This window comes from Coregonus lavaretus, assembly GCF_964263955.1.
Source record: "Coregonus lavaretus genome assembly, chromosome: 29".
In the NCBI taxonomy this organism is placed as follows: Eukaryota; Metazoa; Chordata; class Actinopteri; order Salmoniformes; family Salmonidae; genus Coregonus; species Coregonus lavaretus.
In genome coordinates this window covers 39200423-39218785 of record NC_140016.1, presented here as the reverse complement: position 1 = coordinate 39218785, position 18363 = coordinate 39200423, and the positions used below count along the sequence as shown (strand labels likewise).

Here is an 18363-nt window from a genome sequence, read left to right as displayed (position 1 = left end):
TGTCCAAACTTATGACTGGTACTGTAAGTATTCAGACCCTTTACTCAGTACTTTGTTGAAGCACCTTTGACATCAATTAAAGCCTTGAGTCTTCTTGGGTATGACGCTACAAGCTTGGCACACCTGTATTTGGGGAGTTTCTCCCATTCTTCTCTGTAGATCGTCTCAAGCTCTGTCAGGTTGGATGGGGAGCGTTGCTGCACAGCTATTTTCAGGTCTCTCCAGAGATGTTTGATCGGGCTCTGGCTGGGCCACTCAAGGACATTCAGAGACTTGTCACGAAGCCACTCCTGCGTTGTCTTGGCTGTCTGGTTAGGGTCGTTGTCCCATTGGAAGGTGAACCTTCGCCCCAGTCTGAGGTCCTGAGTGCTCCAGAGCAGGTTTTCATCAAGGATCTTTCTGTACTTGGCTCCGTTCATATTTCCCTCGATCCTGACTAGTCTCCCAGTCGCTGCCGCTGAAAAACTTATCCACAGCATGATGATGCCACCACCATGCTTCACCGTAGGGATGGTGCCTGGTTTCCTCCAGATGTGACGCTTGGCATTCAGGCCAAAGAGTTTAATCTTGGTTTCATCATACCAGATAATCTTGTTTCTCATGGTCAGAGTCCTTTAGGTGCCTCTTGGCAAACTCCAAGCAGGCTGTCGTGCCTTTTACTGAGGAGTGGCTTCTGTCTGGCCACTCTACCATAAAGGCCTGATTGGTGGATTGCTGCAGAGATGGTTGTCCTTCTAGAAGGTTCTCCCATCTCCACAGAGGAACTCTGGATCCTCTATAGACAGGTGTGTGCCTTTCCAAATCATGTCCAATCATTTGAATTTACCACAGGTGTACTCCAATCAAGTTGTAGAAACATCTCAAGGATGATCTATGGAAACAGGATGCACCTGAGCTCAATGTCGAGTCTCATGTCAAAGGGTCTGAATACTTATGTAAATATGGTATTTCTGGGGTTTTTTTAAAATCCATTTTCCGACATTTCTAAAAACCTATTTTCGCTTTGTCATCATGGGGTATTGTGTGTAGATTGATGAGATACATTTTTTTTAAAATCCATTTTCGAATAAGGGTGCAATGTAACAAAATGTTACAACAGCTCCAGGCATTCCATGCTTTTCTTAACTCTTGTTCTGAGCACCTGAGATTTACTATGCAATCCGACACACGTCAAATCAGTTTCCTTGATCTTCTGATTTTGTGTGAGGATAATGTTCTATACACTGATCTTTACAGGAAACCTACTGATCGTAACAGTTTGTTGAGGGCTAATAGTTGTCACCCGCTTCCCTTGAAAAACAGTTTGCCCTACAGCCAATTCTGTCGAATCAAAAGATTTTGTAAAAAACAATCAGATTTCGACCGTAATATGGCTGAGACGCAAAGAAAATTCAAGGAGAGGGGGTACAAAAATGGTCAGATTAATACTGCCATTGAGAAAATTCAAAACAAATCGAGACCTGATCTCTTTCAAGGACTCGCAAAAATAAGCATTCTTGCGTTCTAACTACACGCTATTCAAAGTGCTCTGAACAAATTAAGGGAATCGTTCACAAACATTGGCACATTCTAAGATCCGATGACAGTATTGGTAATGTGTTTTCAGACCCTCCCTTGGTTGTATTCTCACGGGGCAGAAATCTCAGAGATAAATTGGTAAACTCTGATTTACCACCCCTAAATATCCCTGCACAACGTCTATTTGCGCCTCTACCGGATGGAAAATACAAGTGTAACAGCTGCGCTCAATGCAATGGCACTTACAAATGTAGATCCTTCAAACACCCCCAAACAGGGAAACAGATCCCAATCAAAGGTGTTATTACGTGCTCCACAAAGGCAGTTATTTATCTTATAACTTGTCCTTGTGGTACACATTATGTGGGTAAAACAAAGCGCGAATTACAAGTACGAATCTCGGAGCATCGTAGCACCATTAGGTGCAAAAACTCTACATACCCAGTCGCTGCCCACTTTTTGGAAGCGAACCAATCGATTTCTTCCCTACGTTATATCGGCATCGAACAGGTCACCCTCCCTAGGAGAGGGGGTGACCTCGAGAACTTATTGTTAAAACGAGAGGCTGCCTGGATCTTTAATTTAAAGACCCTTGCTCCCTTCGGTCTCAACGTAGACTTTGATTTGAAGCCATTCTTGTGATTTTGCTATTCATTGTAAATGTTGTGGGCCTATGTAGCCAAGTATCTATGATTATGTGCTATCCATGTTTTTTGTATGTTGTTTTTATCTGTGAATTGGCCAATGCTATTAGGCCACACCCGGCCATGATTACAGACACCTGCGTGTGTCCTTTGACACTATATAAACTAGTGACCCGCAGTGTTTGTCATTATACCCTGATGAAGACAGCTTGTCTGTCGAAAACGTTGGTTATTAGGATATTAAATTATTGCATCTGAGCTCCTAGAGTGTGCGGCTTTCCTTTTCTTTTTCAAGTGTTTTACGCCGTCAGCCAGCACCTCGCCTAAATAGGTGTGCGTTTCATTCGCAATAGGTGTCCATTTTCAGACATTTCTAAAAACCTATTTTCGCTTTGTCATTATGGGGTATTGTGTGTAGATTGATGAGATATATATATATTTTTATCCATCTTTGAATAAGGGTGCAATGTAACAAAATGTGGAAAAAGTAAAGGGGTCTGAATACTTTCCGAATGCACTGTACGTGTATGTCTTTAGTGTGAACTTGAATACGTGTATGGATTTTGAGGTTCTGACATGGAGCGCGAGGGAGTTTCAGAGTTTGGGAGCTGCACTTCTAAAAGCCCAGTCTCCCATGGAGCGGAGCCTGGTGCGAGGGATCATATGTGTCAGAGGAGCGCAGTGAAGAGGTGGGAGTGTAGGGGTGCAGAAGGTCAGTAAGGTATGTGGGCGCCAGTCCATTGCGTGCTTTGTAGGTGAGCATGGGCAATTTGAAGATGATCCTGTATTGAACTGGGAGCCATTGGAGTTTGATGAGGGTGGGGTTGATATGGTCCCAAGGTGTGTTGTGTGTGAGGACTAATGCAGCTGAATTTTGAATATGTTGAAGTCTGTCCAGAGTTTTGGCGGTGAGTCTGTAGAGAATGGCACTGCAGTAGTCCAGGCGTGATAAAACAAAGACAGGAATTAAGATTTCAGCAGTGGTGTCAGTGAAAGAGGGTCTGCAGTGTGAGAGGTTTTTGAGGTGGAAGAAGGCTGACTTGGTGATGTTCTGGATGTGGGGTTTAAATGACAGAGTGGGGTCAAATGTAACACCAAGGTTCCTGACTGTTGCGTTGGAGTGGATTGTGCAGCCGTTGATTGTCATGTTGAGTTGACCCAGTTTCTTGATCAGGGAGTTGGGGCCCATGAGCATGATCTCTGTTTTGTCGTCGTTTCGTTTTTAAAAGTTATTGCTCAACCAAATAAAATAAAATTGTATTTCTCACATGCGTCGAATACAAGAAGCCCTTAATCAACAATGCAGAGTAAGAAAATATTTGCTAAATAAACTAAATTTAAAAAAGTAACACAATAAAAAAGCAATAACTGGGCTATATACAGAGAGTACCGGTACTGTGCGGGGATACTGGTTAGTTGAGATAATTGAGGCCATATGTACTTGTAGGTAGGGGTAAAGTGACTATGCATAGATAATAAACAGCGAGTAGCTGCAAATAGTCTGGGTAGCCATTTGATTAACTGTTCAGCAGTCTTATGGCTTGGAGGTAGAAGCTATTAAGGAGCCTTTTGGACCTAGACTTGGCGCTCCGGTACCGCTTGCATTGCGGTAGCAGAGAGAACAGTCTATGACTTGGGTGGCTGGAGTCTTTCACAATTTTTAGGGCCTTCCTCTGACACTGCCTGAAATAGAGGTCCTGGATGGCAGGAAGCTTGGCCCCAGTGATGTACTGGGCCATACGCACTACCCTCTGTAGTGCCTTGCAGTCGGATGCCAAGCAGTTGTAATACCAGGTGGGGATGCAACCAGTCAGGATGCTCTCGATGGTGCAGCTGTAGAACGTTTTGAGGATCTGAGGACCCATGCCAAATCTTTTCAGTCTCCTGAGGGGGAATAGTCATTGTCGTGCCCTCTTCACGACTGTCTTGGTGTGTTTGGACTATGATAGTTTGTTGGTGATGTGGACACCAAGGAACTTGAAGCTCTCGACCCGCTCCACTACAGCCTCATATATGTGAATGGGGGCATGTTCGTCCCTCCTTTTCCTGTAGTCCACGATCAGCTCCTTTGTCTTGCTCACGTTGAGGGAGAGGTTGTTGTCCTGGCACCACACTGCCAGGTCTCTGATCTCCTCCCTATAGGCTGTCTCATCATTGTCGGCCTACCACCGTTTTGTCGTCGGCAAACTTAATGTCAGTGTTGGAGTCGTTCTTGGCCACTCAGTCATGGGTGAACAGGGAGTACAGGAGGGGACTAAGCATACACCCCTGAGGGGCCCACGTGTTGAGGATCTGTGTGGCAGATGTGTTGTTGCCTACCCTTACCACCTGGGTGCGTCCCATCAGGAAGTCCAGGATCCAGTTGCAGAGGGAGGTGTTTAGTCCCAGGGTCCTTAGCTTAGTGATGAGCTTTGAGGGCTCTATGGTGTTGAACGCTGAGCTGTAGTCACTGAACAGAATTCTCACGTAGCTGTTCCTTTTATCCAGGTGTGTGGAGTGCAATAGAGATTGCGTCATCAGTGGATCTGTTGGGGCGGTATGCAAACTGGAGTGGGTTTAGGGTTTCTGGGATGATGGTGTTGATGTGAGCCATGACCAGCCTTTCAAAGCACTTCATGGCTACAGACGTGAGTGATGTGGGTCGGTAGTCATTTAGGAAGGTTACCTTGGTGATCTTGGGCACAGGGACTATCGTGGTCTGCTTGAAACATGTAGGTATTACAGACTCGGTCAGGGAGAGGTTAAAAACTTCAGTGAAGACACTTGCCAGTTTGTCAGTGCATGCATCATCACCGCAAACCGCTGTTTTGGCGTCTACGCCGGCACGGCCATCTTGGTTAACTACATGCTGATGGTGACCTGGCTGCCAGCCGTGGTGGTGCTCCATGAGCGTTACCTACCCAACATCTTCACCTGCTCTAAACCTCCCCCACAGCAGAGTGGGTTCTGCACCCACACCCTCTGTGCCAACCTGTGCCAGAAGGCCAGCAAGTGCCTGTTCACCGTCTCCGAGGCCTCCCGGATCTTCTTTGAGAAGGTGCTGCCCTGCATCGTGATCAAGTTGCGCTACCTCTGGCTCTTCTGGTTCCTGGCCTTCACTGTGAGAGGGGCATACGTGGTGTGTGTCAACCCCAAGATGAAGCTGCCCTCCCTGGAGCTCTCAGAGTTCTAGGTGTTCTGCTCCTCCCACCCCTTTGAGCGTTATGACGCTGAGTACAAGAAACTGTTCATGTTTGAGAGGGTCCACCATGGGGAGGACCTGCACATGCCCATCACCATCATCTGGGGGTCACCCCCGTGGACAACTGGGACCCCCTCAACCCTAAGCATAAAGGCAAGCTTATGCTGGACATCACCTTCAACATCGCCAGCCCAGCCTCCCAGCTGTGGATCCTCAACTTCTGCCAGAGGCTAAAGAACCAGAGCTTTGTGTTCCAGTCGGAGGAGCAGGACTTCACCAGCTGCTTCATTGAGACCTTTAAGCAGTGGATGAGAACCGGGACTGTGAAGAGTCCTCGGTCTACCCTTGCTGCAGCCAGTCAACATTCCCCTACAAGCAGGACATCTTTGAGTTGTGCATCAAGAGGGCCATCATGGAGCTGGACCGCAGCACCAGCTTCCACCTGGACAGTAAGACCCCCGGGCCTCGCTTCGACATCAACGACACCATCCGGGCCATTGTCCTGGAGTTCCAGAGAACCTACCTGTTCACACTGGCCTACGAGAAGATGCACCAGTTCTACCACGAGGTGGACACCTGGATCCAGGAGGAGCTGAAGAACGCCCTGGCCGGGCTGAATTACGCTGGTTTGTCAGCAACCTGGAGTTCTACGACCTGCAGGTCAGCCTATCGGACGGCACTCTCATCGCCATGGCGTTGTCCGTGGTGGTGGCCTTTGTAGTCATGCTCCTCACCACCTGGAACATCATCATCAGCCTCTACGCCATCCTCTCCATCGCTGGCACCATCTTCGTCACGGTGGGCTCGCTGGTTCTGCTGGGCTGGGAGCTCAACATGCTGCAGTCAGTCACCATCTCAGTGGCGGTGGGTCTGTCAGTGGACTTCGCCGTGCACTATGGAGTTTCTTATCGCCTTGCCCCTGACCCTGACCGTGAGGGGAAAGTCGTATTCTCCCTCGGCCGGATGGGTTCTGCTATTGCCATGGCGGCGCTCACCACATTTGTCGCTGGAGCGATGATGATGCCATCCACGGTGCTGGCATACACCCAGCTGGGCACCTTCATGATGCTCATCATGTGCATCGGTTGGGCTTTTGCCACCTTCTTCTTCCAGTGCATGTGCCGTTGCCTGGTCCCCCAGGGCACCTGCGGACAGATCCCCCTGCCCAAGAGGTTTCAGTGCCAGGCTTTCAAAGAGGGCACCACCAACATCCCCTCACCCCAGGGCAAGCATGGCACCAAGTACCAACTGGACAGTCGAGGAGGGGAGGTGGAGCATGAGCATTACGAGCTGGATCCATTAGCTTCAAACCCTAGGAATGAGGAGAAACCTGCAGAGGAACAGGAGGCGTGCACCCAGCTCTATAATGGAATAGCCCCCCACTCTGCCCTCTGCACACACATCCCCTTTAAGAGCAAGGCAGAGCCCGGCAGAGGGCCCGGCTCTGAAAATGGACTGGGCACATTGGCCACCAACCCCACATCCAAATGCCAGTACCCTCATAACACAACCTGCACATGTGGGGAACCCCCTCCTCCTCAGCAGTCTATGGGTATGCAGTGGATCCCCCACCCATGCACTCAAACAACCCAGGACTCCCCATGCCCCACTCCTCAGTTCCCCCTCACAGGCAGCCATGCCAACAAAGGCCAGAACCTGTCTGCTCTGGATGCAGTCTACAAACCCATAGATTGCCGTATGCACTATGTACACTGTCCTCCAGCTCACTTCCACAACTGCACCCCGGGCAGGGTGCCCAGACAGGGCGCTCACAGCTGCCACCTCAGAAACTACTGTGTTCACACTGTCCCCCTCCTGGGTGGCCTTCCCAGGGACCAGAGCTCTGCCCCAGACCCAGCTGGGCTGGAGGAGTCACACCGGACTGGAGGGTCATCTGGCCCTAGCGGCTGTCCTAACACCCCAGCCCAGACTTGGACTCAAGGTCCTCCTGCCTCCCCTCTGGGCTGCACGTTAGCCCACACACACACAGGCTGCTGCAGAGCCAATCATGGAACACAGAGGGCGGGAGAGAGAACGGTAAACACTCCAAGTGATCAGAGCATGGATAATTATGTGTCCACCACAACGCAAAAGGGCGCTTGTCATAAGATGTCCAGCAACCAGGAGAAGCTTGAAACTAGTACAACTCCCATCACACGGGAAGAAAGTGTTGAAAAGTGCAAACAGAACCCCAAAAAGGAGAGGGCATCCTCAGCCTCTCCTAAGAAACTACTGTTTTAACAGAACTTTGAAAGTAAAGTGCAATTCTGTCGAGTTTAATGTGCCAAAAGCTGAAGCCAGTGTGCCTGCTCTTGCAATAAATTCAAAACCCTCATCTGAAAGTTTATGTTGACAGCAAAGAGACTTAGAAGAGAATTCTGAGAGACTATATCTAAAGAGTAAACTTTTGTCATATTAAGCTATAATGTGCAGTGTCCCTGTGCAGTTAAAGTGCTTGGTATATTTCATAGTCCCCTGTAGCTCAATTGGTAGAGCATGGCGCTTGCAACGCCAGGGTTGTGGGTTCGTTTCCCACAGGGGGCCAGTATGAAAAATGTATGCACTCACTAACTGTAAGTCGCTCTGGATAAGAGCGTCTGCTAAATGACTAAAATGTCAAATGTCAAAATGCTCTGAGTACACATCCTGGTAATCGGCTACGGAGAGCGTGATCACACAGTCATCATGAATAGCTGGTGCTCTCATGCATGCTTCAGTGTTGCTTGCCTCATAGAAGTAATTTAGCTCGTCTGCTAGGCTCGTGTCACTGGGCAGCTCCCGGCTGGGATTCCCTTTGTAATTCATAATAGTTTGCAAGCCCTGCCACATCCGACCAGCGTCAGAGCCGGTGTAGTAGGATTCAATCTTAGTCCTATATTGAAGCTTTGCCTGTTAGATGGTTCATCGGAGGGCATAGCAGTATTTCTTATAAGCGTCCGGATTAGTGTCCCGCTCCTTGAAAGCGGCAGCTCTACCCTTTAGCTCAGTGCGGATGTTGCCTGTAATCCATGGCTTCTGGTTGGGATATGTACGTACGGTCACTGTGGGGACGACGTCATCGATGCACTTATTGATGAAGCCGGTGACTGATGTGGTATACTCCTCAATGCCATCGGATGAATCCTGGAACATATTCCAGTCTGTACTAGTAAAACAGTCCTGTAGCTTAGCATCTGCGTCATCTGACCACTTCCGTTTTGAGCGAGTCACTGGTACTTCCTGCTTTAGGTTTTGCTTGTAAGCAGGAATGAGGAGGGTAGAATTATGGTCAGATTTGCCAAATGGAGGGAGCGTAAGAGCTTTGTACGGGTCTCTTTGTGTGGAGTAAAGGTGGTCTAGAGTTTTTTTCCTCTGTACCCCCGCACTTTGACTCAGTACTGGTACCCCCGTATATAGCCTTGTTATTTTTATTTTATTGTGTTACTTTTTATTTTATTTTTTACTTTAGTTTATTTAGTAAATCTTTTCTTAACTCTATTTCTTGAACTGCATTGTTGGTTAAGGCCATGACTCAGTGAAACATGCGAATGACGGGGATTTGGGCCTGTTCCGGGAGCAGCAGTAAATATTTAGCCTCCGACTCATTAAATAAAGAATCTTTGTCCAGTTTGAGGTGCGTAATCGCTGTTCTGATATCCAGAAGCTATTTTCGGTCATAAGAGACGGTGGCAGAAACATTAGGTACAAAATAAGTTACAAACAACGTGAAAAAAACAGACAAAATAGCACAATTGGTTAGGAGCCCGTAAACCGTCAGCCATCCCTTCCGGCGCCATTCTGAGTTATATTCAAGTTTTCACTTCACGGAGACAGCAGAGAGGGGTGGCAGAGTGGAGTTGGGTTTTGTGTGGATGTACAGTAGATGTGTGTCATCTGCATAACAGTGTGTCCAAATTGATCGAAGATCTGACCAAGGGGTAGCATGTAAATACTAAACAGTAATGGACCTAACACTGAGCCTTTTGGGACACCTTGTGATACAGGGGCTGGGGCAGACCTGCAGTTTCCAAGGGAGACAAACTGTTGTCTATCATATAGATAGGAGTGGAACCAGACAAGGGGTGTTCTGGAAACTCCAAGAAGCCTCTCCATGCAGTAAGTAAAAATCTGATCCCAAACAGTGTCAAATGCTGCATACAGGTCCAGGATTATGAGGATGGAGATGTTCCTAGCATCAGCAGCACAGAGGAGGTCGTTCACAACCTTTACAAAGGCAGTTTCGGTGCTATTCATAGCCCGGAATCCCAACTGGAGGGGTTCGAAAAGTTCATGAGGCCACGTGTTGTTGAATTTGTGACACTACCACCCATCACAAATCCAACAATAGTCTATACAGTGAGGGAAAAAAGTATTTGATCCCCTGCTGATTTTGTACGTTTGCCCACTGACAAAGACATGATCAGTCTATAATTTTAATGGTAGGTTTATTTGAACAGTGAGAGACAGAATAACAACAAAAAAATCCTGAAAAACACATGTCAAAAATGTTATAAATTGATTTGCATTTTAATGAGGGAAATAAGTATTTGACCCCTCTGCAAAACATGACTTAGTACTTGGTGGCAAAACCCTTGTTGGCAATCACAGAGGTCAGACGTTTCTTGTAGTTGGCCACCAGGTTTGCACACATCTCAGGAGGGATTTTGTCCCACTCCTCTTTGCAGATCTTCTCCAAGTCATTAAGGTTTCGAACCTGACGTTTGGCAACTCAAACCTTCAGCTCCCTCCACAGATTTTCTATGGGATTAAGGTCTGGAGACTGGCTAGGGCACTCCAGGACCTTAATGTGCTTCTTCTTGAGCCACTCCTTTGTTGCCTTGGCCGTGTGTTTTGGGTCATTGTCATGCTGGAATACCCATCCACGACCCATTTTCAATGCCCTGGCTGAGGGAAGGAGGTTCACACCCAAGATTTGAAGGTACATGGCCCCGTCCATCGTCCCTTTGATGTGGTGAAGTTGTCCTGTCCCCTTAGCAGAAAAACACACCCAAAGCATAATGTTTCCACCTCCATGTTTGACGGTGGGGATGGTGTTCTTGGGGTCATAGGCAGCATTCCTCCTCCTCCAAACACGGCGAGTTGAGTTGATGCCAAAGAGCTCGATTTTGGTCTCATCTGACCACAACACTTTCACCCAGTTCTCCTCTGAATCATTCAGATGTTCATTGGCAAACTTCAGACGGTCATGTATATGTGCTTTCTTGAGCAGGGGGACCTTGCGGGCGCTGCAGGATTTCAGTCCTTCACGGTGTAGTGTGTTACCAATTGTTTTCTTGGTGACTATGGTCCCAGCTGCCTTGAGATCATTGACAAGATCCTCCCGTGTAGTTCTGGGCTGATTCCTCACCGTTCTCATGATCATTGCAACTCCACGAGGTGAGATCTTGCAGGGAGCCCCAGGCCGAGGGAGATTGACAGTTAATTTGTGTTTCTTCCATTTGCGAATAATCGCACCAACTGTTGTCACCTTCTCACCAAGCTGCTTGGCGATGGTCTTGTAGCCCATTCCAGCCTTGTGTAGGTCTACAATCTTGTCCCTGACATCCTTGGAGAGCTCTTTGGTCTTGGCCATGGTGGAGAGTTTGGAATCTGATTGATTGATTGCTTCTGTGGACAGGTGTCTTTTATACAGGTAACAAACTGAGATTAGGAGCACTCCCTTTAAGAGTGTGCTCCTAATCTCAGCTCGTTACTTGTATAAAAGACACCTGGGAGCCAGAAATCTTTCTGATTGAGAGGGGGTCAAATACTTATTTCCCTCATTAAAATGCAAATCAATTTATAACATTTTTGACATGTGTTTTTCTTGATTTTTTTGTTGTTATTCTGTCTCTCACTGTTCAAATAAACCTACCATTAAAATTATAGACTGACCATTTCTTTGTCAGTGGGCAAATGTACAAAATCAGCAGGGGATCAAATACTTTTTCCCCTCACTGTATATTGTTCTATTGACAATATATAGAACCTTTAACCTTTAGTACAGGGTTCTTTAATCTTGTCCAAAGAACCAAAAGGTCCTTAAGAACCTTTTTTCTAAGAGTGTGACAAAGGGATCAATAAAAACGACATTGTCAGATCCATATAATAGGCCTACGAGAAGGGGATACACAAATACAATATGATGTTCATCTAACCTGGAGGAGGAAATTATTGTCCAAAAACAAACTTTCAAGTGGAACTGACCCAACAATGACAAAGAGTGAATATGCGCACTCGCTGGAATATGGCAAATGCTCTCCGCTAGTGCCAATAAGATAGGCTATACCGTTCGTTCAGTTAAGTTGAGCATTTTGATAAGTAAAAGACAGATTAGAGTATTTTCATTGTCTTCTCTTTACCTTATGCATGCAACGCCTGTGGCCACCTGGCTCAAACCGCTGCAGGTGCAAATTCCTCTGGATTAAGTGCTGGCCGGCCCGGTTACCAGGTGTGTCTCTTTCCCCTATAACAGAAACATGCAGGATGGGAAGAGGCCGCCTTGGTTGTCCTTTATGCGCAGGGGCTATCGGAGGGGATGAAGGATGAACTCTCCTTCAGGGAGCTGCCTGAGCGACTGGACGGCCTCGCCGAACTCTCGGTGCGGGTAGACAATCGGCGTCGTGAGAGGGCGCATGAGAGAGGGATGACGCAAGGTGCGCCTCCACGTCCCCCTATCAACCCGGAGGCTTTCCGCCGATTCAGGTAGGAGATGCCTCAGGAAGAGACTATGCAGCTGGGGGCAGCGCGCTTGTCCAGGATGGAGAGGCAGAGGTGTCTGTGCCAGGGACGTTGCCTGTACTGTGGCCAGGCAGGTCACAACTGCGACTCTTGCCCGGAGAAGCCGGGAAACGGGAGGGCTCGCTAGTATCGGGAGGGGTGCTAGCGAAACCGAAACCCCAACTCCAGAGACTCCCAGACTTTTCTCCCCGTCAGGGTTCAGTGGGCCTGCGCTGCGCGTCGGGAGCATACACTGGTGGATTCTGGGGCCGCGGGAAACCTGATGGACGCGGGGCTGGCCCAAGGGTGGAGCGGTCTAGCCAACGCGCCTGCGGTGTTCCAGATGTTGGTCAATGACGTGCTCCGGGCCCTCCTCGACTACAGCGTCTTCGTGTATTTGGATTACATCCTAATATTTTCAAAGGACATGAGTGAACACCAGCAGCATGTTCGGCAGGTCCTCCAATGCCTTCTCCGTCTCCAGCTCTACATCAAGGCGGAGAAGTGCGTGTTCCAAACAGAGACAGTCTCCTTCCTGGGGTTCATTGTCACCCAGGGGGACCTACGGATGGACCCAGCCAAGGTCAGCGCGGTACTGGATTGGCCCCAGCCCTCATCCCTCAAGCAACTACAACCGCTAATTTTTATAGGCGATTTATTTGCAATTTTAGCTCCCTAGCCGCTTCACTGACAGCCTTCACCCAGACGAGTGTGCGCCTTTTTCTCACGTCGGCTGTCCCCGGCGGAGCAGAATTACGACGTAGGGAACCGAGAGTTACTAGCGGTCAAGCTCGCCCTGGGGGAGTGGAGACATTGGCTACAGGGGGCCGCCCATCCATTCGTCGTATGGACGGACCATAAGAACTTAGTCTACATTCAGGGGGCTAAGAGGCTCAACTCGCGCCAGGCCAGGTGGGCGTTGTTCTTCACCAGGTTCCGGTTCACCATTTCATACCTTCAGGGGTCGAAGAACACCAAGTGCTCTCCTGCAGTTTGACCCTGTGGACCTGGTCGAGAGGGACGACCCCATTGTCCCCAACGCCCTGATTGTTGCACCAGTTTCGTGGGGAATCGATAGGCTGGTAAGAGCACTGCAACGGCGGGAGCCCGTTCCAATTAATTGTGTCATATTGTCATTGTATGCTGTAGCTTTAAAATGTCCCTTCACTGGAACTAAGGGGCCTAGCCCGAACCATCAAAAACTGCCCCAGACCATTATTCCTCCTCCACCAAACTTTACAGTTGGCATTATGCATTTGGGCAGGTAGCGTTCCCCTGGCATCCGTCAAACCCGGATTTGTCTGTTGCACTGCCAGATGGTGAAGCGTGATTCATCATTCCAGAGAACACATTTCCACTGCTCCAGAGTCCAAAGGCGGCGAGCTTTACACCACTCCAGCCGACGCTTGGCATTGCGCATGTTGATCTTAGGCTTGTGTGCGGCTGCTCGGCCATGTGTGGCCAAACACTTCACTGCTGAGCCGTTGTTGCTCCTATACGTTTCCACTTCACCATAACAGCAATTACAGTTGACCGGGGCAACTCTAGCAGGGCAGAATTTAACGAACTGACTTGTTGGAAAGGTGGCATCCTATGACAGTGCCACGTTGAAAGTCACCGAGCTCTTCAGTAAGACCATTCTACTGTAAATGTTTGTGTATGGAGATTGCATGGCTGTGTGCTCGAATTTATACATCTGTCAGAAACGGTCCACTAATTTGTAGGGGTATCCACATACTTTTGTGTATATAGTGTATTTTGATATATTTTATTTCATAGTCCTCTGCAAATGACAGGGATAGATAGTGTGTTCCAGACTTGGAGACTGTGACAGCAGCATTACCATCCTTGATTAGGCTAATGAGGATTGAGTAATAATGCCCTAGTCAAAAAATCCTATAGAATTCCAATAAATAAAATCTAATAGAAAATCTTATCAGATTTTGCCAGCTATCCTATAGGACTGTATCCTATAGGATATAATCCCATAGGAGCCCAATAGGACTGGTTCCAAAATCTGATAGGAGTTTTCTATTAGATTATTCTATTGGAATCCTATAGGATCCTATAATATTCAATCCCAAATGGACTGGTTTCAGAATCTGATAGGATTTGTCTATTGGTCATACTGCAAATGAACTTGCACACTCCATATTGTGATGGTGTGTTGAAGAGGTTGAGAACCTCAGGGAATTATCACTGGTGTGAGTAGGCAAAGATATGGAGATTGTGCTCCAGAGACAAGGGAGAGAGGCTGTTACTCAGTTTACTGGTCTTTAATCTTGATTGCAGTTTAACATTCATGTTCAGGTTTCTATGCCATATTTATCTGTGAGATTGTCCAATAAAGCTGTATTTATCCAATTGTAGTGCCCATGCAATGTGGTCTGAAATAACAATGAATAGAATAATAACAATAATATGGTTTGACAGGTTGTAACAAGTATGCAGGGCAAATGAACCCGCTGCTGCACAATCACTATGGGAGCTCTTTCTAGATCGCCCGGTTAAATTGTGCATAAGAGCATCATTTAACTCTGTAAATGGTTAAACTAGTGAAAAATATATGTGTACACTATTAGCCTTAATTGAAATGTAAATTTATTTTTACACTTTAGATTGTTAAATATTTCGCTAATTTCCTGCACGTAGACGACAGTATGTGTTACTACGTTACACAACCTCACATTTTGACCACATCGAATTGAGGGTAATTGCACATTGTATTTACCTCAGATTAGTGATGTTAGTATAAACTTTTATAGTAATCAAAATGACACAAAATCGATTGCTTAAAACATATCAATATCATTGGTTTTGGAACGTTGATTTTGTCATACGTGCTGGCAGTCTCAGGACTTCATTTTCAAACTCAAATGGCAGGGAAAATTCAGGGCGCTCTCTGTATAAAAGTCGCTGGCCTCACACCTATACATTTCAGAGTCAAACTATCACTCAAATAACAGCCAACCCTTGTCACTGTTGATATCCTATGGCAGGTCGTGATTCGTTGAAATTAAATAACAAAGCAAGTGATTTGTTTCCATCCCCGTTTCGGCAGCCTCCCAAAACTTCCATCCGACATTCTACTGTTTTCAGCTAATTCTCTTCTAACCAGTGATATTACAATTATTCTCAGATTCAGTGTGTCCTTTGAATAGTGTTAGTTTAAACAGTGCATAGACCCCAAACGTTTGCCTCTGCTCTATTGATTTCAAATTGATATCGATGAGTGATTAACAAAATAGTGTTGCGTTTACCTTTCCGCATTGGCGATCCACTTCTACACACAATACCCCATAATGACAAAGTGAAAACATGTTTTTAGAATTTTTTGCAAATATATTATTTACTAAATGATTCACACCCTTGAGTCAATACTTTGTAGAAGCACCTTTGGCAGTGATTACAGCTGTGCCTCTTTCTGGGTAAGTCTTTAAGAGCTTTCCAGACCTGGATTGTGCAACATTTTCCCATTATTATTTTCAAAATTCTTCAAGCTCTGTCAAATTGGTTGTTGATCATTGCTAGACAACCATTTTCAGGTCTTGCCATAGATTAACATTTTATGTTAATGTTTTCAATATTACTGTATAACAAACGGTTTATTGGACACTTCAAAACAGTGTTTTGACATTGGGCTAGTTATTGTCAATGGGAAGCAGCAACAGCATCATTTTCAACATGTGTTTTAGGAATATGAATGGGACTTTCAACATTAATTTCCAATAGTGTTCTAGCTACTTAATTAGGTAAAAACTGCTGAATGAGTCCAAAAACATGATGTGATTGATTTATTTGGATTATCTACCAGAAATCATCATATAAGGCACATATATTTAGCAATAACAAACATACTGGTCCCCTGTAGCTCAGTTGGTAGAGCATGGCGCTTGCAACGCCAGGGTTGTGGGTTCGTTTCTCACGGGGGGGCAGTATGAAAATGTATGCACTAACTGTATGCACTAACTGAGTGGCGCAGTGGTCTAAGGCACTGCATCGCAGTGCTAACTGTGCCACTAGAGATCCTGGTTCGAATCCAGGCTCTGTCGCAGCCGGCCGCGACCGGGAGACTCATGGGCGGCGCACAATTGGCCCAGCGTCGTCCAGGGTAGGGGAGGGAATGGCCGACAGGGATGTAGCTCAGTTGATAGAGCATGGCGTTTGCAACGCCAGGGTTGTGGATTTGATTCCCACGGGGGGCCAGTATAAAAAAATAATATGTATTCACTAACTGTAAGTCGCTCTGGATAAGAGCGTCTGCTAAATGACTAAAATGTAATGTAAGTCGCTCTGGATACGAGCATCTGCTAAATGTAAGAAAAAACATTTATCATCTGCTATAACAATTCTTACAGGTGAAAATTATTATTTCCAACAGGAAAAAAGTAGTCCGATAGGATTCCAATAGGATTCTGATAGAGGTGACACAAATCCTATAGGATTCTATTGGACAAATCACTAAGTCTATAGGATGTTTTGAGTAGGGGGCCAGGGCTCGGGGTTGGAATATCCATTGCAGTGTGTAATGCAGCCTAGTTTTATTTACACCATCTCAGCAGCTACCTTAGAAATATAACTTTGCTCTGTGATTCTCTGAGCATGCACTTCGTAGCCTATAACCTATAGGCTATGGATAATTTGAATACTTTTTATGGACCATCAATGCATGATGAATAGGCTAGGTTAAGATATGTGGGGCGTTTTCGAAGGTGTAGCTAGGCTACGTACTTCAGTTCATACAGTTTGATGCACATTAGGCTACATCGTGTGGGGGAAGTACATTATTATTTAAGGAACGGTAAATACTTAGCCTACATTTATTTATAGGAAAGAATGCCTCTTCACCTTTGACCTTGATTACCATAGCAACAGGGACGCGTCATCTATTGTCACTGATGTGACTGGTCAGGTCCTGCTAGGACTTGTCCATTGTAAAGCACAGTGTCATGATATATATATTTTTTCAACCTCCTTTATTAGCTAACCTTGGATGATAAAAAAATAATAAAAGCTGTAACGTCAAATGTGTGTTTAATGTACAAGTATTTCCGTTAGCCGATAAAGTGTTTGTAAATAACAGGCTTGCAAAATATAAATGGAACATGCCTGGCAACACTAGTTGGTGAAATGGCGTCTGGTTGCCTAGTGCTCGGTCTATTTTAGCTATCTGGTTAGCTAGCTATATTCAATAACCTTTGACTGTGAATGGCAGTACATTTTCAGTAGAATAAATAACTTCATTGCAATATATTTCAACATGTCGGATTCAGAAGAGGACAGTCAAGATAAGCAACTTAAAATTGTAGTCATCGGAGACGGCGCATCGGGGAAGGTGAGGGATGTTCAAGCTAACTGAGCTAGCTAACATTGGCTAGCAAGCTAACAGATAACGTTAGACTTGTTTTTTTGAGTAACGTTAATTTAGTTGGCTAGCTAGCAACATAACTATGTGGCTAATTGGGTAAATTACTGTGCAGTGGATAACTTTAGCTCAGAGTATCTTACATAATTGTCCTTCATAGCTGCGTGTGCTAGGCCAACGTTTTGGCTATGCTTGTTAGCTGCTAAACTAGCTAGTTAACGTTAGCTAGCTAGCTCTTCAGCCAGGTAAAAGGGGAACCATCACCTAGGGTTGTCAGACAGGCAGTGTTTTTGTTGTTGCATAACTATAGCCAATGATGATGATAATTTAGTTGGTTAACCTTAGTTACCGTCTTCATTTTGCACAACAGGGGCAGAGTAATGTAAATAGCTAGTTAGTTAGTTAGCTCTGGACCAGGGCGGAACGTTAACGTTAGCTAGCTAACGACATGGAAACAAAGTCCAGTTACTGTCAATGATGAGCTACCAAGCTACTTTCCTCTGAATTGTCTTATTAACAGTCACAGTGTCAACAGAATGGACAATTAAGCCTGTGGTGCGCAACATGTTGCCCGGCCACAGACAGTGACCAGGAAAACGGTTGAAGAACATCATCAATCTTGAAAGAGACCGAAAAAGTCGCAGCCAAATCTGCCACATTTAGGGCTGATGAGTTCAGCAGGCTATTATTTTGGGTTGAGCAGCTGAGTGCATCAACAGGCCTAAATTGATTAGAATAGCATAACTAGGTTGGTTCATAAATACACTGCTCAAAACTCTTATGGAAAGAGACACACAACACCAAAAAGTGTAATGACATTTGGCGATTGTCATTAGGCCATAATTTATGCATCCACTCCTGTCCGCGCGTGTCTTGATGTCGGCCACTCATCTCTGCCTTGGCAAAATGTCTGTGTTTTCGTCAAATCACATCGCATTTTGGAGCGTAGGCTATAC

At 46.1% G+C, this 18363-nt stretch overlaps 1 protein-coding gene and 1 pseudogene across 3 annotated transcripts in view; both read left to right on the top strand.

Moving 5' to 3' along the window:
- Nucleotides 1–4353: 4353 nt before the first annotated feature.
- Nucleotides 4354–7705, top strand: LOC311104642 (protein dispatched homolog 1-like; annotated as a pseudogene). Its single transcript has 2 exons — nucleotides 4354–4392; nucleotides 4897–7705. The product of its transcript is annotated as a protein dispatched homolog 1-like (transcript).
- A 9457-nt stretch (nucleotides 7706–17162) lies between these two features.
- The window catches only part of LOC311105098 (ras-related protein Rab-28), a 57356-nt gene continuing 56155 nt past the window's right edge, over nucleotides 17163–18363 (top strand). For both annotated transcript variants that reach the window (XM_084147099.1, XM_084147100.1), the window contains exon 1: nucleotides 17163–17377. In XM_084147099.1, the coding sequence (XP_084003225.1) occupies nucleotides 17303–17377 (75 nt within the window). In that variant the 5' untranslated portion in view covers nucleotides 17163–17302. The remainder of the gene's footprint in view (nucleotides 17378–18363) is intronic.